Consider the following 25,878-nt stretch of genomic DNA (forward strand, 5'->3'; position numbering starts at 1 on the left):
TTTTTTTTTTGCTAGAGTGATCTTTTAACTATTATACTACCTCACTATCATACTTTTTTTTATTGCACTTATACTGCTCCCCAATGTTGCCTTTTATTTTGTCACCTCCATTTGAGGCCAGTCTCACTGGAGGGAGAAATGCCAGGAAACCCTTGTTGAGAAACTCTGGTTCAGAGGATCAGTGCATAATTATTGTCACCGTGAGGCAGACGTTGCGGCCATCAAACCACACCTGCTAAAATACAAGCTAGGAGCTTTTTCCAATCCCAGCTCCGCCTCCATGTTGGGGGGGGGGGGGCCTTTCAGGAGGATTTCTGGCTTATCACTAGCACAGGAAGCCTGGACACATGGCGGTACCCACCTCTAGCTTGGCAGCAATAAATAGTGAGGTGATGCCGATGAGCTGCAGCTGGGTCTTCACCACGTTGCTTTGTGTGGCCATGAAGCGGTCTAAAAAGTCTTGTGCCAGGTAGAAAGTTTCCCTGTGTAGCTTATAAACGTCGCACACCTGAGAAGAGGAACAGGAAGTGATGTCAGAGGAACAGGAATAGGAAAGCGCGGAGGGGAATTTCCTAGCCACTACATATAATGGAACTAAAAATCTATATATGAAGATCCATATGGACGGCATAATGAACACACAGAGGTATATAGAAGCATATTACCATTTGGAATTGAGGGAAGAAAAAAAACGACCCTCAAAATGTCCAGGTCCATTCCAAGGTCATTGCGAAGATTGCCAATTCCAGCAAATTTAATAAGGCTTGGAATTGGGCCAATCAAATGAAAAGATCGTTAATCTGACTGGCCCAAGTCTAAGCGGCATACAATTTGTATCAAATCTGCATGCAAGCCAAGGTTAATAGCATCTCACTGCTTACCTCTACAAACAACCTCCTCTCATTCACTGCTCCAAGACTTCTCTGCAGCTCCTCCTGGTCTCTGGAACAGCCCCTCATCCATCCCATTAGGTTTTCCCTGTCGCTTAGTACATTGACTGGGCACTAGGTACCTGGATGCTACTAAAGAACACCTGAACTGAGGGATATGGAGGATGACACATTCAATTCCTCTTAAACAATGCACATTGCCTGTCAGTCCTGCTGCTGCTCTGCCTCTAATACATTAAGCCATAGACCATGAACAAGCATGGAGATCAGATTCTCTGACTGAAGTCTGACTGGATTAGCTGCATGCTTGTTTTAGGTGTGTGATTCAGCCACTACTGCAGCCAAAGAGATCAGCAGGACTGCCAGGGGACTGGTATTATTTAACAAGGTATAAATATGCCTTCATATCCCTCTCACTTCATGTGTCCTTCAAATATAACTTTTCCTTACAGTAGAATGCAGCCTGTTTAAAGAGGAACTCCAGTGAAAATAATGTAGTAAAAAAAGTGCTTCATTTTTACAATAATTATGTATAAATGATTGAGTCAGTGTTTGCTCATTGTAAGATCTTTCCTCTCCCCGATTTACATTCTGACATGTATTACATGGTGACATTGTTACTGTGGGCAGGTTATGTAGCTGTTCCTAGCTGTTTTGGCTGTTACAGACAGGTGTAAACCGCTAATTCCTGTCTGTGAACCTTGTTACATTGTAACAAACTGCCAAAAGTACCGCGGTCCCAGAGTTTCTTGTGGGAGGGGTTTCAGCACAAAATCAGTCATACAGCGCCCCCTGATGGTCTGTTTGTGAAAAGCAATATATTTCTCATGTAAAAGAGGGTATCAGCTACTGATTGGGATAAAGTTCAATTCTAGGTTGGAGTTTCTCTTTAAGATGAGAATCTTGGGTGGCCTTTTCCACTGCTGCATTCAGATTTTTTTTAAAAACGCAAACGCATGTCTGTGCGAATATGATGCGTTTTGAGTTTCAATATAAAGTATAGGAACGCATAAAACCAGCGATGTGGAGTCGGAATCGAGGAGTTGGGAGCAATTTTGGGTACCAGGAGTCGGAGATTTCATAAAGTGAGGAGTCGGAAGATTTTTGTACCCACTCCACAGCCCTGATCAAAACGCAGGATAAACGCAGAGAAATGCGTTTGCGTTTTGTTTTACCCACTAGTATGTACAGGTAAAGGCTGGCAGCACACTTGTCTCTGCTAAAAAACAAACAAAAAAACCCTGTAAGTTTTCTGCCATGTACGTTTCTGCAGGTTTTTTTTCAGCTTTAAAATTTATTGGGATTTCCAACTTAGTAAGGTATTTCAGGCATTAGCTTTATAATAATCTGCCTTTTCATAACATTAGAAAAAAAAAAAGAAAAAGAAAAAGTATTTGGTCCATTTTGTTCAAAAACTTGAATTTTTATGCCCATAGAAAAGCAGCGAGAGGATGCAACATGATGTACAATTTTAAAATATGCATTGCGAATAACAGAGCTGCGATTACCTATGCAGCCCGCGCATTTCCATTAAAGGGAACCTAAACTGAGAAGAATATGGATTTTTCCTTTTAAAATACCAGTTGCCCGGCTCTCCTGCTGATCCTGCGTCTCTAATACTTTTAGCCACAGCCCCTCAACAAGCATGCAGATCAGGTGCTCTGACTGAAGTCAGACTGGATTAGCTGCATGCTTGTTTCTGATGTGCGATTCAGCCACTACTGCAGCCAAAGAGCTCAGCAGGACTGCCAGGCAACAGGCATTGTTTAAAAGGAAACATCCATATCCCTCTCAGTTAAGGTTCCCCTTAAATGCGATTTGGCGTGAGATTTCCGGCTATGTGGCCTAACACGTGCAATTCAAGCAAGTTGCTGCCTGCCAATGGTGACCACTCTCTCCAGTGAGAGACATTTGCTGTGGTGACATTACATAAATACCATCAGCAGGACTCCGTTACGGGAAGGAGGAACACAGGGAGTGCACTGTGGTCAGACTGTCACTGCAACACAATACTATGTGTTAAAGGACAACGGAAGTAAAGGTCGATTTGCCATCAGATTCGACCAACAGATAGATCCCTCTCTAATGGAATCTGATCAGAGAGGGATCGTATGGCTGCCTTTACTGCAAACAGATTGTGAACCGATTTCAGTCTGAAACCGTTCACAATCTGTGGTGGTGATGGTGCTGCCGCCACTCCCCCCCCTCCCCCGCGAGTCCCGCTGTCACTGCTGTCTTCTCCGCTCTGGTCTCCAGCATGCTTCACGTCTTCCTGCCTGGCAGGAAGTTTTAACAGTAGAGCGCCCTCTACTGTTTAAACTTCCTGCCGGGCAGGAGGAACTGAAGCATGCCGGAGACCAGAGCGGAGAAGACAGCAGTGAGCGGGGATTCGTGCCGGCCGGAGCAGGTAATGTATACCCGCTGCATTGCGTCGGTCATTCGAACGCCGCTATCGACGCACTCCCGACCGGCGATCGAGAAAAATCTTCCGCACGGACGGGTCGGGAACGATAGATTTCGGACGGAAATCGATCGTTCTGTCAGCGGAGTGCGCGACGATTTCACAGCCGATTCGATCACTGTGATCGAATCGGCCGTATATCGGCGGGAAAAATCGTTAGGTATATGGGCCCCTTAAGAGGGCTATGGAGGCTGACACATTTATTTCCTTTTATGCAATACTAGTTGCCTGGCTATCCTGCTGATCATCTGCCTCTAATCCGTTTAGCAATAGACCCTGAAAAAGCATGCGGCAGATCAGGTGTTTGACATTATTGTCAAATCTGCCAAGATTAGCTGCATGCTTGTTTCTGGTGGGAGTCACACTACTGAAGCTAAATAGATCAGCAGGGCTGCCAGGCAACTGGTACTGTTTAAAATGAAATAAATATGGCAGCATTCATATTCTTCTCACTACAGTTGTCCTTTAAAGCGCTAGCTCAGGTCAAGGCATACTGTGTTGATCGGCAACACATTAAAGTGGATCCAAACCAAACATTTTTTTAATTCAAAATATTTAGTTGCACCACTGACACATACAAAAATAAACACTCCTTCAAGCCTATGAGCATTTCAGTGCATGCTTTTCACCCTTCTCTTTTCATAACTAGGGTTATACAGGTGGCAGCCATTACTTCTGAGCTTAGTAGAAGGTTTTAGATCATGGGCGTCGTGTGTTTGTCATCAGCTACCCTCCCTCACAGGGGCGTCTATGTGAAATCTCACACAAGCTGAGATCACCTCCCCTGTGACATCATCAGTAGCAGCCTGAGTTTTTTTTTTTTTTATCTCCTCCACCAGTCTGCCGGATTCTGTCCCGGCAATATGAAAGGAAGGGAGTTGTCCTCCAATGAATGTAAAATATTTTATATTTGCCATCATGCAGCTGAAAGAAGGCTGCTATTTATTATTATAAGTTAGAAAATAGATTTTATTTCTGAAATCTTGTACTTTTAATTTGGGTCCACTTTAACCGTTTCTGCATTAATCCTTTCTGATTACCTGACTGGCTGGCTTTGAAAAAAAAAATAAAATTCCTGTGGCAATGTCACTTGCAGCTTTGAATAGTGGTCTGAGATATGATGAAACTCCTCATCACCCCAGTGGGGTGGTCAGGGAGGAGCTGAAAGGGGGCACCAGCCTGTCTGAACACAAACCCCGCCCACCTCTCTGTGCTGCCAAGATCAACTCTTTGTAGCCAGGACTACAGATCTTGGTCTCCAATTCCTGGCTAGTGCTACACAATTTAGGCTTCTACAGTTTCTCTAGTGTGTGTATTAAAAGAAAAAAAAAAAAAATTATTTTAAAATTGTAGCCAAGGTGATTTGAGGTGCACAATACTTTTATACACATTCTCCCGGGGAGGTGCTCTAGGAGAGCTCAATGTAGTTGCAGTGCTGACAACAAAGAATGCAGTGGGAGGAGTTAAGTCTCAGTCAGGTGATCTACTCTGTTCTGGGAAAGCAACTCCCACTTCTCCTGATAAGTAGCTGACTGATAATTTCTGCTACTGAAAACACTGTATTGTGATGCAAGTTTAGCTGTTTTCCATATGTTCTGCTAAGTTAAAGATTAGCATCTATTTCCAGATGCCATGATTTGTTTAAAGCGGTCCTGAACGCAGAACTCCTCTCTGCTCTAAAATATATGCAACAGTATAAACCTTTCAACAAAAAACACATTTCTTTGTTGCAGCTGATACAAATCCTGCAATCAATCTGCAGTGTATCTACTTCCGGCTTTGATTAAAGCAGACATATTAACATCCTGTGACACAGCTGAGAGATCAAATTAATGTGAGGGCTGTAACCGACTAAATCGCTTTTTTGAGCATTTAGGGAGCGCTTTAAAGAGAACCCGAGGTGGGTTTGAAGAATATTATCTGCATACAGAGGCTGGATCTGCCTATACAGCCCAGCCTCTGTTGCTATCCCAAACCCCACTAAGGTCCCCCTGCACTCTGCAATCCCTCATAAATCACAGCCACGCTGCTGACAAACAGCTTGTCAGAGCTGGCTGTGTTTATCTCTATAGTGTCAGTCTGCTGCTCTCCCCGCCTCCTGCAGAACTCCAGTCCCCGCCTGCATCCCTTCCTTCCCTCCCTGCTGATTGGAGTGAAGGGATGGGGGCAGGGACCAGAGCTATGCAGGAGGCGGGGCAGCAGCTGAGACTGACACTACAGATGTAAACACAGCCTCACAGCACGGCTGTGATTTATGAAGGATTGCAGAGTGCAGGGGGACCTTAGGGGGGTTTGGGATAGCAACAGAGGCTGGGCTGTATAGGCAGATCCAGCCTCTGTATGCAGATAATATTCTTCAAACCCACCTCGGGTTCTCTTTAAATTGCTAGCGATTTCCCTAAACACTCTGCCAATGTAAATAAATGTGACAACTTCCAGAGTAGTAATTGCGATTAGCAGAATCGCAATCGCAGGACATGCAGCATTGTAGGAATGTGTTTGCGATTCAATGTAAAGTATTGAAGCGCTGGCAAATCGCTCATGAATGGCTACACACAGTAATTTGTGTGCCATTTTACATTTCTGCAAAAAAAAATTATAATAAATTGAAAGGACCAATCAGAATTAAAATCACCAATTGCAAATCCCCATCACAATCACTGCCAAAGAGTTTACAATTTTTAAAATCGCTCCCAAAATCCCCAGAAACACTCATGAAGGTGCTTACAAAATGCTAATTGAAAACGCTAGCGATTGCACTAGCGATTTGTAGTGGGTTCCAGGCCTTACAGTGATAAGTCACAGATGAGGGAAAATAAGACAGGCTGAACTCTTTAAATACATACAGGGTGTATTTCTCTAGGTTTTCCATCTGTCTTGTGCAAGAGTTCAGTTCCCCTTTAAGACAGCACTATTGTCATAACCGCTTATAAACCGGTCTCTGCTCATCGCCACACTCACTTAGACAGTGTAAGCCATGCTAGTTAGAGGGGGTTTAAAACTCATGTAGCTAATGACATGTGAAAGACAAGAAATGGAATGACAGAGCTCCTCCTATTCTATGGTCATCAGTGTGACCATGCAGCACAGCCACACCCACCTCCATCAGCCAGTCCAGGAGGACTGAGCGCATTCTGTGCTGCAGCTCCGGGTGTCTGTCCAGCAGGTTCTTGTCCCGGGGATAACGGCTTTCCTTCCTCAGCATGTTATGCCAGACATCGGTCTCATTAGCCCAGCTGCAAGAGAGAGAAGGGGAGAGGACTGATGAAGGGAACATGGGTACAGGAAGCCAAGCATGGAGATCACCAGAGCTATGCAGTGTCCTCATATCATCTAACATTAAAAGGGTACACGAGAGGACGAGTATGTACAGTGCCAAGCATACATATAACTAAGCTCATTTGTATTTTTTGCCTGAAAGAGTTAACATTCAGGTATGCAAGTGGCAGTTTCTCTGCAGTCAGGATTCAGTCTGACCGATGTAATCCTCACGGATAAGGAATTACAGCCACACAACTCCTTCCTGGAAGAGAACAGCTCCTGAATACAGGAAATAAAAACAGAATTTTTTTTTTTTTTAAAAACATTTTTTTAGGAGTAGGATGATAGAAACAATGGTTTCTCTCATCAGTCTATTTGCACCTCGGATTTCCTTTAAAAATAGGGCTGTTTCCTAAAGGATACCCAAAGTGACATGTGACATGATGAGATAAACATGTGTATGTACAGTGCCTAGCACTTAGCTGACTCAGTCAGCAAGTAACTACAGTGTGACCCTCACTGATAAGAAATTCCAACTATAAAACACTTTCCTAGCAGAAAATGTCTTCTGAGAGCAAGGAGGATCACACTGTAGTCACTTCCTGTCTGAGTCAGGACTGAGTCAGCCATTTACATACCTGATATTTACCTCTTTCAGGGAGAGAAAGGTAAAAAAAAAAAAAAACACAGTTATTTGTGTGCTTAACACTGTACATACACATGTCTATCTCATCATGTCACTTCGGGTATACTTTAAAGAGCAACTGTTAGCCTCAAAACTGAAAATTTAATCTCTATTGCAATGTTTTATTTACTATTTAAGTGAGCCAAAAAGGCAATGTAGAAGTTAAAAATCAATCTAATTTTTTTACTATGTATCCTTTTCCCCAAGCTCCGGACGCAAAGCCGCATATCAGATACTGCTGAGCATGCAGAGCATGCCTATGTCTGCCCGACCCCCCTCTCCCCCCCAGGACCAGGTGCACGTGCATCTCTCACATGTGACTCGGCGGCGGCTGCTCTGCGGTGGCGGCGCTGGAAGTGCTCCCGCTCTCTCTCCGTGTCAGAGCGGTCAGCTGTTTGGGGTGAGCATATATCGGCACCTGGTCCTGGGGGGGAGAGGGGGGTCGGGCAGAGCTAGGCATGCTCTGCATGCTCAGCAGTATCTGATATGCGGCTTTGCGTCCGGAGCTTGGGGAAAAGGCTGCATAGTAAAAAAAATTAGATTGATTTTTAACTTCTACATTGCCTTTTTGGCTCACTTAAATAGTAAATAAAACATTGCAATAGAGATTTAATTTTCAGTTTTGGGGCTAACAGTTACTCTTTAAGCTCTGAGACAGTGGTAATGATAATTCCAGTATTTGTATAGCACTTTTCTCCTGGCAGACTCAAAGCACCAGAGCTGCAGCCACTAGGATGAGCTCTATAGGCAGCTGTGTTAGGGAGTCTTGCCCAAGGTCTCCTACTGAATAGGTGCTGGCTTACTGAACAGGAAGTGCCGAGATTCGAACCCTGGTCTCCTGTGTCAGAGCCCTTATCAAGTACACTGGGCAGCACAGTGGCGTAGTGATGGTTAGCGCACTCGCCTTGCAGCGCTGGGTCCCTGGTTCGAATCCCAGCCAGGTCAACATCTGCAAGGAGTTTGTATGTTTTTCCAGTGTCTGCATGGGTTTCCTCCAGGCATTCTGGTTTCCTCCCACATCCCAAAAACATAGATAATTGGCTTCCCCCTAAATTGTCCAGACTACGATACATACATATTATTGAGGCAAAAACGAGGAGAGAGAGAGGAAAAAAAAAAAAGAAGAAACCTGAAGCATTGCCGCTGCAGATTTCAGCACCGCGCATTACTCTGCACGTGATTTGCGCATTTTTTTTTATGATTTTATGTGATTTGCATGACTTTTGAAAGTCATTGGTTGCGCATACAAATTTGTGCATTTTCAAAGCGGAAAAAATGCATTTAACATGCTTCTTCCCGTTTCTCAAATCGCATGCGAGACAGCGGACCTCATAGGTGCTTAATGCGTTGAGGCAGCAGCAGGCAGACTTGCTGGAGAGAGCGACAGTGGGCATGATGCAATAAAGTTTCCACGCTCAGGAAACACATGGTTGTTTTATTGTTACTAGTGCTGGAGGAGCACTGTATGCGTTGCTATGCTTGCATGCTTGTTTGTGGTGTGATTTAGACACTACTGCAGCCAAATAGATCAGCAGGGTTGCCAGGCAACTGGTATTGTTTAAAAGAAGATAAATATGGCAGCCTCCATATTGTTCTCACTTCAGTTGCCCTTTAAAGGGGAACTTCAGCCTAAACAAAAATACTGTAATCAATGTTTGTGATTAATGGGGGCTGCCATCTTTGTCATGAGGGCAGCCATATTTTTGGTTGAAAGGAGGTGACAAGGAGCAGGAGACAGAGTTCCAACTGTCCTGTGTCCTGATTACCCCTCTCAGCTGCATGCGCTAGGCTTCAAATGTCAAATTCAAAATCTAAAAAAAAAAATTTGCACCAAAACAGCAGAACGAGAACAACATCAGAAATCCCATCATGCTTTGCACAGCATCAGGGAAAAAAGCCCGGGCAGTTTTCTTCTGTGCAGCTAAAAATGAGGCTTGTATAAGAGAAACAAAGTTCTGATGCTGTAAAACTGTTAAAGAAACACCAAACCTTTTTAGTGCTGCTGAGTTGATTTTTAGTCCGGAGGTTCACTTTAAGGACAGCAAGATTTTTTTATTCTTTTTTTTTTAATTCCTGGCCATCTCTGCAGGACCTCCTTTCGCCACTTACAGGCAATGAAAGCGTTTATTTGCGGATGAATACGGCCTCTGCCCCTCGGCGTTTGCACAGTGCTAGGGAAACATTGGTGACCCGGATTTGGGCTTACTGTTCACACAGAACACCCCACAAGTCTCAGCTGCTGAATATACTTCATAGACAGAGAGAGAAGCTTCCCGGCAATGAGCAGCTGTGAGCAAGACGGCAGACGCCTCCGCACAGACCGCCACTGAGCGCTGCCAGATCTTCGCAGATCGCTTTATGAGTTTTGAAGTGCAGCCCAGACTGTCACCGCGACTGGACTTCCAGTGAGGCTGAAAAGCAAAACTTGGAACCGGTGAACTCAATTTTCCATTTCTAGAAAGCATAAACAGGCTTCAAAGAGGACCTGTCACATCGGTGTAACCAGTTCCCCACCAACGCGAGGGCTGAAGAAAGCCGTACATGGCTCAGTGATGACACTGGATCAGCCAAACTGGTAAAACTCACCAGCTTAAAGTGCACCAGAGCTGTGGGATGCTAAAGATTTTATACTCAACCGGAGCTTCCTCCAGCTCCATAAGCACATGTGAGTCCCTCGCCGCCCTCCCGCGGTCTGCTGTTCAGCCTCAATCAGCCCTGGTACTAGGATCAGTCGGAATCAGTCTGGGCTACTGCGCATGGACAGCAGCCCAGATTGAACCTATTACCAGGGCTGATCGCGGCTGAACAGCAGACCGCAGGAGGGCGGCGAGGGACTCACATGTGCTTATGGAGCTGGAGGAAGCTCCGGGTGAGTATAAAATCTTTAGCATCCCACAGTTCTGATGCACTTTAATATGGTGCAGGTCCTCCCTAATGCTTGATACACACTTGAGATAAAAGTCTTTGGAAAAGGCAAGATCACAGACCAATTTTACCCCATTCCATGTAGTATGAGAGCCATATCTACACAGTATATTCTATGGAGCTGAACTCCCCATCAGATAAAATCTTTGCAAGATGCTGCACACAAAGATGCCCGTACACACTCCAAAGGTCATTATCTGCAAAAGATCTGTTCCTGCAAAATATCCATTCCTGCAAAATGCATTCATAGTCTATGAGATCTGCAGATCATCATACACACTTGGTTTAACAGACTTCATCTGCATATCTGGCAATCATCTGCAGATCTGAAAATCCATCCTGGTGGATCTGATCTGCAGATGATTGTCTGTTAAACCAAGTGTGTATGAGGATCTGCAGATATCATAGACTATGAATGCATTTTGCAGGAACGGATCTTTTGCAGGAACAGATCTTTTGCAGATAATGATCTTTGGAGTGTGTACGGGCATCTTTGTGTGCAGCATCTTGCAAAGATTTTATCTGATGGGGAGCTCAGCTCCATAGAATAACCTGTGTAGAGTATGGCTCTCCTACTACATGGAATGGGGTAAAATTGGTCTGTGATCTTGCCTTTTCCAAAGACTTATCTCAAGTGTGTATGAAGCATTATTCTGGCCAAAGAGCTCCGAACCCATGGATGAGCAAGGAATTGGATAAGCATTCAGCAGGTGTGTCCTCATTTGCACTTGCCTTCTCAATGATAATATGCACTTGACCCTTCTAAAGCTATGTACACACATACGACAACGATCATTCGTTGTGAACGACGAACGATCTTTTAATTGACGAGAGAACGACCCAAGTAAAGTTAGCTTTTAAAGGTGTGTAACGATCTGATCGTTTGTTAACGAACGATCCGGAACAACGTCATACTGTTCCTGGAAGTGACATCATAGCGAACGGTTCAAAACGTACGTTACACTGTAAAACTAACGTTACGTATATTAGATTACAGTACAAGATTTCATACTGTATGTAGGTAGGTAGAACTTTTACATAATATAGCGTTGACAAAACATACAAAAATACACTCTGTCCTGTTAAAATGACAATTATAGTATAATCATGTAGCAATTAACGTGTCACAGGACACATTCATAGAACAAACGTTGCATCACGAAAAGCAACTGTTGCGCTTGCGCATAAAAATGAAAGGTTCTGTGGAGATAACGAAATGCGCATGTCAAGCCTAGTACGAACGACCGTTTTCTAACGATGTACTACTTTTGCAAACGATTGTCGTATAAAAAAAATCCACCAAGGCAGATCTTTCGTTTTTAACGATCTAGCTCGTCCATCGTTTGAGTTAATGATCGTTGGATTTTTTTTTTTTTAAACGATCGTCATTTTAAATGATCGGGGAACTATTGTTTTAAACGACTATAGTCGCATGTGTGTACGCACCTTCAGTTTGCCCCCATCTCCTCTGAGGACTTATGCCACCTCTAGATCAAGGAGACGTTGATCATTTTAAGCTATTGCAAATGTATATAACTTGGAATTGGGCTAATCAAATGGAGGCTGGAAATAGCTGCATATATTTACATAAAAAAAAAAAAAACAGTCATTAGCATCTCATTGACTATCTTTATCATGCTCCTCCTCCGTGATACTATGTTACCACGGGGTGGACAGACGGACGAAAACACACTGAAATGCTGCTGCTGCTCTGGGGGTGAGGATCTAATCCTCAGTTTCCACTGGCAATCAGTCAGAGAAGGAGGGAATGGGGGATGGTGAAAAGCAGTGTTCAGATAAAAACAGCTGCTCAGGTCAATTAGCTTTTGCATGAAATATGAGAACTGGTTTCAGCATCTGCAACAAGACCACGTCATAACGCATACACAGATTATGCAAGATTCAAAAAAGGCCAATCAAATTACATTAACACAGCCATAAATATAAAAATGGATCTTTTTTTTATTACATAACTGCAAAGTGCACCGCCCTGTAGCCCTTTAACTCTCCTCAGTGTCTACACAGTCTGTCAGAGAAGGAGGGATGGTGGCCGACAGGAAGCTGGGCAGTGATCAGCTCTCTCTGGATCGTTGAGTGAGTTCTCTAGAGGACTACATCCCCATTTACCATTATATGCATTAGTGGTGGGGTTAGAAAAGTGGACGCTCAAATTTAAAAAGTCAGCTACTTCAGAGGCGAGTGCTGTAAAAATCGTGCAGGAGATTTGGGCGTGGCCGGCACCACTGTAGGCCGTAATAGGAATTCCTGCTATAGCGGCACTCAGCGAGTAATTTAGACGCTGTCAAAAGAAGGAGCACAAATTACTACAAAATCACCAATTCAGCCACTAGCAATAGCTGGAAGCCGAATTACATCTTTCTTCCACTACCTACGGTGGCCTGCAGGGGGAATAGTAATTACTACCGGAAGTTGTGCAAGAGCAGGGTGAGCAGTTTATTGGCTTTACCCTGCGCCCAAATCTCCCCGCGGCCAATTCACAGGTACGCACTACAGGGGTCCTGAGACAAAAAGATAACACAGCCTTTACTTCTGCAGTGTGTTAGCAGAACTAGAGATGGCGGCGAACAGCTCACCAGCTAACATCAATGGGCAGCCTGGCCTTGTACTACTTCCGGGTCACAATGTCCCGCAGTAGTACGCATGCCCGTGTCCATTAGTACGCATGCCCAGCGGTACGTGTCCTGTGGCCGGGCACACTTTGTGACGTGCTGCACAAGCGCAAAGCGTGCGGACATGGGAATGCGTACTACTGCAGGACATTGCGACCTGGAAGTAGCACAGGGCCAGGCTGCCCAGAGATGTTTGCATACATCTCTAATCAGAACCTAATAATCTCCCGGTCAGTAACAGCACACCCAAACCTCACAGACACTTCTCTGAGTGCATCACACAACCATAGAGCGGTCAGTAACAATACACCTAACCACAGACACTTCGCTGAGTGCATCACACAACCATACAGCGGTCAGTAACAATACACCCAAACACCACAGACACTTCTCTGAGTGCATCACACAACCATAGAGCGGTCAGTAACAATACACCACAGTCGGGCCGGGCCGAGGCATAGGCTGGAGAGGCTCCAGCCTCAGGGCGCAGTGTAGGAGGGGGCACAGAATTCATTCAGCTGTCATTCCTAATTGTGTTTGAAGCAGAAAGAAATAAGAAAAGGGGATACATAGCAGTGACTGCAAGCCATATAACTAGATATTAAGGTGTTGGGGAGGTTGTGGGCCCTGTGGCGTCTCTTAGTCTAATAGCAATCAGTGTGTGATGGCTAGGGTGGGAGGGATGGAGTGGTGCACTTTGGTGTCTCAGCCTTGGGTGCTGGAGGACCTTGTCCCGGCTCTGACCACAGACACTTCTCTGAGTGCATCACACAACCATAGAGCGGTCAGTAACAATACACCCAACCACAGACACTTCGCTGAGTGCATCACACAACCATAGAGCGGTCAGTAACAATACACCCAAACACCACAGACACCTCTGAGTGCATTACACAGCCATAGAGCGGTCAGTAACAATACACCCAAACACCACAGACACTTCTCTGAGTGCATCACACAACCATACAGCGGTCAGTAACAATACACCCAAACACTTCTCTGAGTGCATCACACAACCATACAGCGGTCAGTAACAATACACCCAAACACCACAGACACTTCTCTGAGTGCATCACACAACCATAGAGCGGTCAGTAACAATACACCCAAACCCCACAGACACTTCTGTGAGTGCATCACACAACCATAGAGCGGTCAGTAACAATACACCCAAACACCACAGACACTTCTCTGAGTGCATCACACAACCATAGAGCGGTCAGTAACAATACACCAAAACACTTCTCTGAGTGCATCACACAACCATACAGCGGTCAGTAACAATACACCCAAACACCACAGACACTTCTGTACCTAAGTTGTGGTAGAGGCGAAACAGACGTGGGTCTGAACCTCAGTGCAAGGTATAGAGGGGTGGTGGACTCTGGGGTGGAATCCTCTTTCTCCGGAGTGGGGATGATCTTCTGGGGACTAGTATATGAGTCCATGCTCTTCCACATGACCTGAAATACAAGGCAACATTTTGCACCATTAAACTAGGCAGAAATCTAATAGCTTTTACAACTTTTTTTAATTTTAGATATTTATTTTCTCAAGGCATCTCAACCAATTCTGGCTTTACTCCTTTAGAACGGACTAAATCAGAGGAATGCACTGTTATTTTCCGAATGTAAATCACTTTCTCTGCCTCTTATCTATATTGGAGTGGATAAGACGAACCATAAAAAAACCAAACAAAAAAAAAACCTGGGAGATCGGATGGTGTAGTACGTGCCGAGGATATAGAGGTCTAGTCAATAGGAAATGTGGAACTCAAAAGGGTGGGTTGCAAGATGAGCAACCATTAACTGCACTTGTGGAGGATAACCGCCTCCAAACTGGTACAGGTCACCTCTCGGCTGGAAAAGGCCTGGAGCCCCAGGGCCTGAAGAGTGACACCACTCTGAAGGGGGGTGTATGTGGAAAGAGACATGGTGGAGGGGTGCCCAATTTTACCACTTTCATGCAAAATTAGCCAATCAAAATTGGTTGTGTGCACGCATCTTAGTCAATGCACAACATTAGCAGCTACTACCCCACTACTCAACGTATGGAGCCCACCCTTGCCATGCCATAAATTTACATACAGTGACCACCCTCCCAAGTGTCCAGTGACACCCCCTCCTCTACATAGCTTCCTGGTGGTGCTCTCTCCCTTTCTCATCTAGCTTCCCTGGTGTCTAGTGGTGCCACCTCCCTCCCCATTTCACTTCTCTGGTGTTAAGTGCTCCCTCATATAGCTTCTAGACACCCGGGAAGCTGTATAGGGAGGGGGGCACCACTAGACCACCAGGGAAGTCATATGGGGGAACCATAAGACCACCAGAGGCCATGTAGGCAGAGAAGGCAATGAGTGTCAGGTCTGATGGGAAGTTGTGCAGAAAGACAAGGTATTAAGAGCTGCCCCCATCCTGTGGAACTCTCTGCCACTGCCCATCAGGCTTGCCATCTCCTTCAACCCCATCAAACAAGCCCTCAAAACTCACCTCTTCAAGAAGGTCTACCCCACCTCACCGATGCACTAATATAAATATATATTAATTGCTTACAGGGAACCAGAGACAATCCTAAAGAAAAGATTTTATACATACCTGGAGCTTCCTCCAGCCCCATACGCACGGATCGCTCCCACACCGCCGTCCTCCGCTGCCCGCAACTACCAGAACCGCCTCCTGTCACGGACGTCATCGGAGCCAGGCTACGCTGGAGAAGTGCGCCCTCTACGCATCTCTCGAGCCGCTGCTGAAGAGATTTGCAAAGAGCGCACTTCCACGCTAGACTGGCTCCGACTGACGAAAGAGCAGGGAGCCGGTTCTCGTAGCTGCAGGCAGCGAAGGACGGCGGTGTGGGTGCGATCCGTGCGTATGGGGCTGGAGGAAGCTCCAGGTATGTATAAAATATTTTCTTTAGATTGTCTCTGGTTCTCTTTAAAAGAAGTAGCTGGGGGAAGAGGGAGAGAACATTAAACCCCCCTCCCCTCAAAAAAAAAGGTCATTTGTAATGAGCACATGGCAGCTCTAGGGCCCGGAGGAAACGACAATAATTCTCTGGTCTAGCATGAGAGATTCTGCAGCGGGGGAACAGGAAGAAGCGCGCACTTTCAGGTGGTTTTATTCTTCGGGTGGGGGCCTCATTCCCTTGTCACGTATCGGATTGCCCCCCTCTCAATTCTGCAATCAGCAACACGAGAGCTAATACTAAAGTGTAGAAATTAAAATACATGCAAGCCGAAAATGCCTAAAACACTAAAATGAGGTCAGGGCCTTCTTCCTGTGAGAATTTAGCACTGAGTCACTGTCTGAATTGCATTACATAATCCTCTGAGCTCTCCCAGGCCTGCAAGCAGCACAAGAGTGTTTGTTCAGTACATAGCAACCCGCTCTGGCCAATGCAGTGTCTACATCTCTTAAAGTAGCCACACATAGGTCAATTGTGGTCAGATCATACAAAGGATACATTCTCCCAGTCACAAAGACATAATTGGTTTAAAAGAAAACTGTAGTGAGAGGTATGTGGAGACTGCCATATTTCCTTAAACAATACCAATTGCCTGGCAGCCCTGCTGATCTATTTGGCTGCAGTAGTGTCTGAATAACACCAGAAACAAGCATGCAGCTAATGTCAGATCTGACAATGTCAGAAACACCTAATCTGCTGCATGCTTGTTCGGGGGCTATGCCTGAAAGTATTAGAGGCAGGGGATCAGCAGGGCAGCCAAGCAGCTGGTATTGTTTAAAAAGGAAATAAATGTCCGCCTCCACATATCTCTCCCAACAGTTCTTTAAAATGTATAGAAAAAAAAATTGAGCGACTGTGCTAATAGTCCTGGCTCAGTGCTGGAGCGGTCAACAGATCTGCTCGATTAACCATATGAGGACTGCAGTGTTAAACATCCCCCCCCCCCCCCCCCCAAAGACCAGGCCATTTTTCACAAAAACAGCCACTGCAGTTTTAAGTTTTAACAGCACACAAGTGATTTCCCCCCCCCTTTTCTCCCCGCCAACAGAGCTTTCTGTTGGTTGGGTCTAATCCCTGCCAGGATGATTTTTATTTTTATTTTTTAAATAAAATTTCCTTATTTCTCTCTTTTCTCTCAAAAACCCTCCCTCTCTCTCTCAGCCAGCCAATCCCCGTGATCAGCTGTTATAGGCTTCAGCCTATGACAGCCAATCACTTCTGTCTCCCCCAGGGTGACAGCCGGGTCACATGGCTGTTCCTGTACAGCGCTGCCATAGATCGCAGCGCTGTACCCCGATAAAAGACGGCAGTTTCGCCATCTAACAGTCTCCTATCGGCGATCGCCGCTGGGAGACTAAAGGCGGAACTCCGCCTACCATGAGGAGATGCGCACAAACTCCTGCAAAAGAGGCCTGCAGGACCTTATGCCGATCTGCATTAGGCGGTCCTGGGGCTGCGGCCACGCCCATCGGCGTGACGCAGTCAGCAAGTAGTTAAATTAAAATGTATATATGGTTTTGGGTCACCCCGAGCTGCTTGGCTATTCTGTCACTTAGATGTTCCGAACCAATAAGCTTTCAGACGTTAGCCACAAAGGGGCCAATAGCAGCCCAGTCTGACAAACACTCACTCCCTACTGGAAACTGATTGGAGTAGCAAACGATCTGATACTGTGCCACACTCAGCTCAAGGGTGCAAATACATTACTGCAGGCCAATAGACCACCTGATCCAATCATTTTTATCAAATTGGAGGAAAATCAATGCCGCAATATTGTCACCCGACCTTTCAATCGATTTCTGGCCGAAAGAATCAATCGGGCATGGAGAAAAATGCCAGTCACAAGGAGGCACGACGGTAAAGCTGTTGAAATTCCCACCAACGCCTGGCCGGTGTGTCATCCCCCCTCCCCTGTGATTTGATCCCAGAGAAACCTATCAGTAGGTGGAACTGGTTGGATATCGACAGAGCATGGGAACTCCTACGCAGAAATATAATCAAGGTTGGATTGCCCCCACTAACGATCTACCACTCCGTGCAACACAACACTGTACAGCAGCCAATCACCCACCTGACAAAATGTACCATCACACCAAAATTGGGCCTTTTAATCGATAAAACTGACCAAAAACCGAACAGAAGTCTTTCAATTGGTAGAATGCCAGCAGATTCGATCTTAACGCCTGAATTATTATCCACCTGTGTACCGGCACTTCTAAAATTGATTGGAAAGGCAGAAGACTTGACAGAATATGCACACGGCCTATCTTTAGCTTCAGAAGTAGCACAAGTCTCAGCATGTTTTATGCTGCAGGAAGATCTAAAGTGAGTGAGGCCTGGTGCACACCGAACGGTTTTCTAAGCGATCCGCAAACCGCATCCGCCTACCCCCCAGCTGGCAGCAGAGCTCGCCCGTCCTGTGTCTGGTGGTTTACTTCATGTCACAGGTCTTCTCGTGTCCCTCTTCTCTTCCTGGTCATGTGACACAAGCTGAAGTTCTTACACTAGAGGTCTGGCAGCATACACAGAGCTCTAGTGTTTTCTCTTCCTGATCATGTGACAAGCTGAAGTTCAGACACTAGAGGTCTGGCAGCATACACACCAGAGCGCTAGCGTTCTCTTCCTGGTCATGTAACACATTGATGTTCAGAGGACATGCGGAGGAGGAAACCTGCAGCATAGTATATGTAAACCACCAGACATGGGAGGACACAAGTCAACAGGACAGGTGAGAGCACTGTCAACACTTGAACGGTGCTAGCTACACCATCCCGACCACCGATCAAGCAGAATTTTCCATCATGCGTGATCAACTGACTTTGGACAGGATTTGACCAGGCAGCATTTACGTTACCCATTTCTAGCAGATTTGATCAAGTCAGTTGAATCTGCTGTAGATTTATAGGTAGGATCGACTAGTGTATGATAAAATTCTGCTGGACAAAATGAAAGGGATTGTTTTCGGATGAAAGTCTGCCTGCAGCCTGTGATGGCTCATACATGCTGGGCTTAGGGAAGCTGCCTATCAGGAAGAGGGGGTGGGATGGGGAGGCAGGAGGCTACCAGCAGCACATGGAGGCAAAGCACTTTTATGAATAAGCTCCACCCCAGCCGACTGCTTAATGCCCGTGTTCAAATGTTACCTTGCAAGCAAATATCATGCAAATTGTAAGCATCTTGGAAATGGGCCAATCCAATCAGGGAATCCATTTGATTGGTCCTTTTCCAAGCTGCTTACAATTTGAATGCAATCTGGAAATATTTCCCACTTCTTGGGCCTCTTTTCCACGAACTGTTGAGCTGTGTGCTCAGCAAGCAGTTGCCAGGCAGCAGCAAGCAGTTGCCAGGCAGCAGCAAGCAGTTGCCAGGCAGCAGCAAGCAGTTGCCAGGCAGCAGCAAGCAGTTGCCAGGCAGCAGCAAGCAGTTGCCAGGCAGCAGCAAGCAGTTGCCAGGCAGCAGCAAGCAGTTGCCAGGCAGCAGCAAGCAGTTGCCAGGCAGCAGCAAGCAGTTGCCAGGCAGCAGCAAGCAGTTGCCAGGCAGCAGCAAGCAGTTGCCAGGCAGCCGCAAGCAGTTGCCAGGCAGCAGCAAGCAGTTGTGAGAGTTTGAGAGGCATTACACTGCCTATCAACAGTTCGTGGAAAAGAGGCCTAAGGAAGACTGCAAATGCTGGTTTTGTCTGGCAATGTTTATTTCAGTCTGCACACTTTAATCATTGTGCTGCCTCCAAAACAAGCTGCCATTGCCGACTCCGCTTTCTATGACTAGTGTGCTGCTTGCCTGAGTACTGTGCCTGTTTCTGTATCCCTGCCCCAGAACCAGCATGCAGATCAGGACTCAGACTGCACCACCTGCATGCTCATTTCAGGTGTGTGACACTACGCATAATTGTCCATTTATTAACTATATCTTTTAAATTGGAAAATAAATTGCCGCCTTCTTATCCCTCTCACCAAACCGTGGTATACACTTTCAATTATGATTGGCCAATCACTGACCAATCTTACCACCTCCACGTAGTATGAAGGGTAACGGATATTGAATACTATGAGCAGATTGTGTGGGTAAGTCCTCATACTAAATGGAGGTGATACAATTGGTCAGTGATTGGCCACTCATAACTGAAAGTGTGCACCAGGCCTTAGTTTACGTACGCATCCAATTTTGATTGGCCAATGACTGGCAGATTTTATCACTCCCATGTAGTATAAGTTCACTTACGCAAACCTGTTCATAGTATTCAAATCTTTGACGATCATACTACATGGAGGTGGTAAAATTGGCCAATCAAAATTGTGTGTACTAGGCTTAATGTGTACCTTCAGTCGGGGCACTAAAGTGTACCTTCAGCCGGGGCACTAAAGTGTACCTTCAGCCGGGGCACTAAAGTGTACCTTCAGCCGGGGCACTAAAGTGTACCTTCAGCCGGGGCACTAAAGTGTACCTTCAGCCGGGGCACTAAAGTGTACCTTCAGCCGGGGCACTAAAGTGTACCTTCAGCCGGGGCACTAAAGTGTACCTTCAGCCGGGGCACTAAAGTGTACCTTCAGTCGGGGCACTAAAGTGTACCTTCAGTCGGGGCACTAAAGCGTACCTTCAGTCGGGGCACTAAAGTGTACCTTCAGTCGGGGCACTAAAGTGTACCTTCAGTCAGGCCAGTCTGCGTTTCGTAATACGCATGGCTGGGAGCGTTCTGATCCCATGTAATAGCACTGCGCAGATGCAGAGCACTCCCAGCAACTGGAGCGCGACAGGGCCGCACATGTGCAATACGCCCCAGATTACATTGTGGCCGAAGAGCAGAGGACCCGGCCGGCGCAGGAGGACCCAGACGGCACAGGAGGCTGGCGAGGGAACTATCAGAAACACTTGATCTGCTGCATGCTTGTTCAGGGTCTATGGCTAAAAGTATGAGGGCTCGTTTCCACTATAGCGAATCTGCATGCAGGCACCGCATGCGGATTCGCATAGGCAATACAAGTGGATGGGATTGTTTCCACTTGTGCGTCGTGCGGGGGCGTTTTGGTGTGCGGGGAAAATCTGCACGGCAGAGCCGTCAGATTTCACGTGCGGCAGGAATGCGGGCGAATCGCCCGCAATGCTTTTAATAGGGAAATCGCATGCGGCTTTGTCATGCGGTTTTCGCCACGATTTCGCGTACGATTTCGCATGTAAGGCTATGGAACTTTACACAGGCAGTGACATGGTTAAATTCGCCTGCTTCCTAGCCATGCGAAATCGCGGGGAAAACAGCATGCGGAAACGCATCCGCATGCGATTTCGTCCGCGGTGGAATCCAGGCGATTCCGCACCGCAACAGTGGAAACGAGCCCTGAGAGGCAGAGGATCAACAAGACAGCCAGGCAACTGGTATTGCTTAAAAGGAAATAAATATGGCAGCCCCCATATCCCACTCACTTCAAGGGAACCTAAACTGAGAAGGATATGGATTTTACCTTTTAAAATAATTACCAGTTGCCTGACTCTCCTGATCCTGAGTACTCTAATATTTTTAGCCACAGCCCCTGAACAAGCATGCAGATTAGGTGCTCTGAATCAGGAGGACTGCCAGGCAACTGGTATGGTTTAAAAGGAAACATCCATATCCCTCTCACTTTAGGTTCCCTTTACCTTGTAATTTAACTCTGCTGATTTTTGAGCAGAAGGTATTTTTAGATTTAGTTCTTTTTTTGATGGCAGCCTCCATATAACACTCACCTCTGATTCACGTTACAGGCGAACTGAAGTAAGAGGTTTGAACATTGAACATTAAGGGGACAGATTCAGGCCAGCAAATGCAGCGCACAAGGCCAATTCTGGATCGATTTCAACATGAAATTGATCAGGAATCGGCATGTGGTGTATGGGCAGCGAACAGCCTATCTGCCCATATTTGGTCTGATGCACCTTAACTGACAGCAAAAGGATAGATTTCAGTTCTTACAAAATCTTGACAGAACTGGAAGGAATCGTTAGGAGAAAATGGTGAGCTTCTGTGAGGTACTGGCAGCGAGATCAGTATAGAATATTTGCAGGTACAGTGTTTATTTCTAATAATTTCACTTGGTTAAGGTTCACTTAACCTCCTTGGCGGTTATGGACGGGCTCAGCTCATCCATGACCGCCGCTGTGCACCGCTCCGGCCCTGGTGGGCCGATTTGCACAATTTAAAAAAAAACCAAAAACACGCAGCTAGCACTTTGCTAGCTGCGGGTTGTACGCGATCGCCGCCGTTCCGCGTAACAGGAACACCCCCCCCTCGGGACCCCTGCGCAGCCTGGCCAATCAGTGCCAGGCAGCACTGAGGGGTGGATCGGGACTCCCTGTGACGTCAATGACACCATGGCAACGGGGGAAGCCCTAAAGGAAATCCTGTTCAGAACGGGGATTTCCTGGTGGGTTTGATCGCCAGCAGCGATCAGAAGGGTGGGGGGGGGAATCATGCAGCTAGCGCTAGGCTAGCTACATGATTAAAAAAAAAAAAAAATACTGCTGCGCAGCCACACTGGTGATCTTAATAGAACGCCAGGTTGGTTTTTAAGCCACATTTCATGCAGCTGGTTTTGTGCCAGTGTTTGAGCTGTATGGTTATGGGCCCAACAGCCAATCCACTGACACTCCGTTATCCTGTACACAGACTAACCTTGTTCAGACAGACTTCTGATATTGCCAGTTGCACAAAATCACCAGTTCAACTGCTGCATCTGACAAGGTGTCCATCGGTTGACCCACAGCAATTGTCTCACAAGGGAAGGCCTTGCACATGGCATAGGAATGCGGCGCCTTTGTAAAGATCGACATTTACGGGAACCGTTCTAAGGAGCGACGTATGGTTCTGACTACCACAGCATGCAACCGTCAAACTAACTGGCCAAAAAAGCAACCCGATAACCACTTCACCCAACCCCGAACATACACACGGGCGCAAAAGAAGAAGTAGCCGCTGCTGCCCGTATAAACAGGCCTAACAAATCAACCTCTTCAAAAGGTAAAACAACCAACAACCTGGGGAAAATAAAAAAGTGCGCACGCCAAGGACAGCGATCATTACCCTGTGCCGGTATTGCTTTTTCCGGGTCATCTGCATCACCTCCGGGTCCAGGTTCTCATCTGGGTCCTGCAAGAGCTGCAGCACACAAGTCAGTCTGGTTAGGAAGCGCAGTGAGCGAAGCAGACAGACAACCAGCACCCGGTCACCCCCACCCATCACCAACACCACCACCACCACACACGGCTCTTTGTGTTCACTTACAATAGCAACATCTGCCTTCCTCTTTCGCGAGCGAGGAACAGAGCCGCCGGCCGACCCCTCCGTCTTTGTCTGCATCTCCTCCGAGCTGTAAGTCAGGCACAGAAATCTCAGTTGGGGAGGAATTGTGATGTAATGGGGCAGCTTGAAATATTTTTTTTTACAGTGTCACCTGCAAAGGGCAGCAGAGATGGAAGTGATGAACCTACCTGGAGAAGATGGGCATAGCTGGGACACCTAGGAGGCAACGTAGGGATGGGGAGGCAGCCAAACCACATAGCAAGGTGGGGACTAACAATTAAGTGGGTGCTGGGGCAGTCCTAGCAAGTGGGGGTGCTGCAGGGAGTCCTGCCGAGTGGAGGTGCTGTGGAGGGTCCAGCCACACTAGTGATACTCCAGACCACAGAGAGGGATGCTGTAGAAACTGAGGGAGGGTTGGCAAGTGCATGCTAACTTTGTGCTGGGGGAGGGGAAGGCAGCCAATAAGGCGTTCACTTCCATCCCCCAGCATCAAGGATCCAGGATATACACATCCACCTGCCCTGCTGACCATGCCCCTCATTATCAATACTCCACCCCCTTCCTTACTCCAGGGGGTCCCCCAAAACATATTATGCCCAGTACACACAACAAGATTTCCTGCCAGATCGATTATTTCCAACATGTCCGATCTGATGTCTGATCGATTTTCCATAGAAGTGAACAGAAAAATCGATCGTAAATCAGATCGGACATGTTGGAAATCGATCTGGCAGGAAATCTGCCAGAAAAATCTAATTGTGTGTACTAGGCATATCAAACCAGGACTCACAGAATAGCCACCCAGCCATAGGATGAAATGGACTCCGAGAACCCAAGAAGTATAGGGACAAGGTTTTCCTATGCATAGCACAATCATGGTGCTCAGTCACTCAGCACCCCCACCCTCCAAAAATGCAGAAAGACAAAGCACACCCCAAAAAGCTCAAAAGATCTGGTGACTTGAATATGCTTCAAAGTTCCACTCGCACAATCACTGACCCCCTTCTCACCGCTAAAACATCCAATAAAATATTTTTTATATAAAACTACAACAGAGAGGAGCAGCAGTGACCCTAGATTTCCCCAGAAATGAAGTAGTGTTGTTGCTGGAGGTGCTTACCTGTGTCGCCCAATAGCAGCCAACAGTGATGGACAACCCCAGGGCCGTGCAGAGGGTTTGGGGGTGTTACAGCCAGTGTAAAATAATGGGGTGGAGCACCCCAAAACCAGAAACAAGAGTAAGGGGAGAAAACTGTGATAGAACAGATTGCCGCTGGGGAATGGAGAGTTTAAGAGGGGGTTAACCCCAAAGGCTGGTATTGGGGTACAGAAAAAGTTTGAGATACAGCGCAAAAAAAAAAAAAAAAAAAAAAAAGGGGGGGGGGGGGGGTCAGGTAGAAGGTGGATTGCAGATTGTACCAACCAGATAACCGGAGAGCAGTCAATACGATTGGTGATAAGTGTGTGGGGTTCACAACTATTTTATGGGAGCAGGTGAATAATTTAAACAGATTGCAGGGTCAGTCCTACTCCATTGGTGGAAGCAACATGAGAGCATTGAAAGTTTATTCCAATACAAGTTTAACACTGCAGACTGGGGTGTGGGAAGGGGGTTGAGGATCAGCTAAATATATTGGGGTGCAGCACTAAAAAAAAAAAAAAAAAAAAAAAAAAAAAAAAAGTGTCCCCAGTGCTGGTGCAATCAGAAAGAAACAAAAAGCAGTGCACAATACAATATGGTGATTGTCTTATCTTTTTGGGGGGCTTCTGGGGAGTGATCTGGGGGGGGGGTCCAGCTAGATACAGCAAACAAAAGAGCCCCCCTGTATTGGTAAAACAATAGTAGTCACACTACAATTGAGCAGGTGGGGGAGTGGATTGAGTTTTGGGGGTCACTTGAATATTTTGGGGTACAGGAAAGAAAAATGAGGGGCTCTCATGGATGATCTCACATGGTGATCAGAGCAATCAATCCAGCAACAGTATAGAAATGACTGATGCTGGGAGGAGGGGTAAGGGGGGCAGGCAGCAGCGGGGGGTACCGGGGGGCTCCCAGATAAGGGGGTGCAGTGAGGCCACTAGGGAATACCCGGATTGGCGGCTCCAGCATCAGACGCACGTGGCAAGGGCGATCTCCTCCGATCCGCAGCCAAATTCCCCGGCCTCCCCCGCCAGCCGGGCTATCTGCACTGCCAGCCGGGGAGAGAGGGAGGGCGGAACTCCCGCCAGGGGCGGGGCTTCACACGAGGGGCGGAGTCGGAAGCGCGAGGACGCGCGCTGGAAAGTCAAACATTCCACGGAGAATGCTTATTTCCATATAATGCTATCTCTCTATGCGAGCAGCGTGCACACCAGCGACACCTGCTGGCTGAGCCGCCTCATTACACCTCCCCGCCACGATGTTCTGGAGCCGACAGCTGATGTATAATGACTGCGCTCTACAGCGCCATCTGCTGCCAGACTAGATCACTCTCCCGCCACTGGCACTAGATTATACACTAACAGTCATCCATCAATCAGCCAAAAAATTAAAAACTTCTGTCAGGCGAAGTGAATAAAGCATGATTGTGTCATGTCTAAGGTCAATTAAATGCTAATATCCCAGCTTACATGCAAATTTAATACAAATTTATGTAAATTGGAATTGGGCCAATTAAAGTCAACAGGAAGTGCAGATTGGTCCAGTTCCAAGTTCCATACATGTACCTATACCAGTTGCCTGGCTGTCCTGCTGATCCTCTGCCTCTAATACTTTTAGCAATAGCCCCTAAACAAGCATGCAGCAGATCAGGTGTTTCTGA

The 25,878-nt window shown here is 46.6% G+C and overlaps 1 protein-coding gene across 4 annotated transcripts in view; it reads right to left on the reverse strand.

Annotated features, from left to right (window-relative positions):
• Nucleotides 1-25,299, reverse strand: part of CCNE1 (cyclin E1) — a 39,549-nt gene extending 14,250 nt beyond the window's left edge. The window contains exons 1-6 of one of the 4 annotated variants that reach the window (XM_068261047.1): nt 25,167-25,299; nt 23,060-23,144; nt 22,859-22,933; nt 14,167-14,315; nt 6,452-6,587; nt 362-508 (exon numbers count right to left, since the gene is read on the reverse strand). In XM_068261047.1, coding sequence (XP_068117148.1) covers nt 362-508; nt 6,452-6,587; nt 14,167-14,315; nt 22,859-22,933; nt 23,060-23,134 — 582 coding nt within the window. In that variant the 5' untranslated portion in view covers nt 23,135-23,144; nt 25,167-25,299. Of the gene's footprint in view, nt 1-361; nt 509-6,451; nt 6,588-14,166; nt 14,316-22,858; nt 22,934-23,059; nt 23,145-24,197; nt 24,739-25,166 lie in introns of those variants that run through there. The other 3 variants (XM_068261046.1, XM_068261048.1, XM_068261049.1) reach the window with 3 other exon arrangements.
• Nucleotides 25,300-25,878: the final 579 nt, after the last annotated feature.

Source organism: Hyperolius riggenbachi, chromosome 11 (genome assembly GCF_040937935.1).
Source record: "Hyperolius riggenbachi isolate aHypRig1 chromosome 11, aHypRig1.pri, whole genome shotgun sequence".
Taxonomy (NCBI): domain Eukaryota; kingdom Metazoa; phylum Chordata; class Amphibia; order Anura; family Hyperoliidae; genus Hyperolius; species Hyperolius riggenbachi.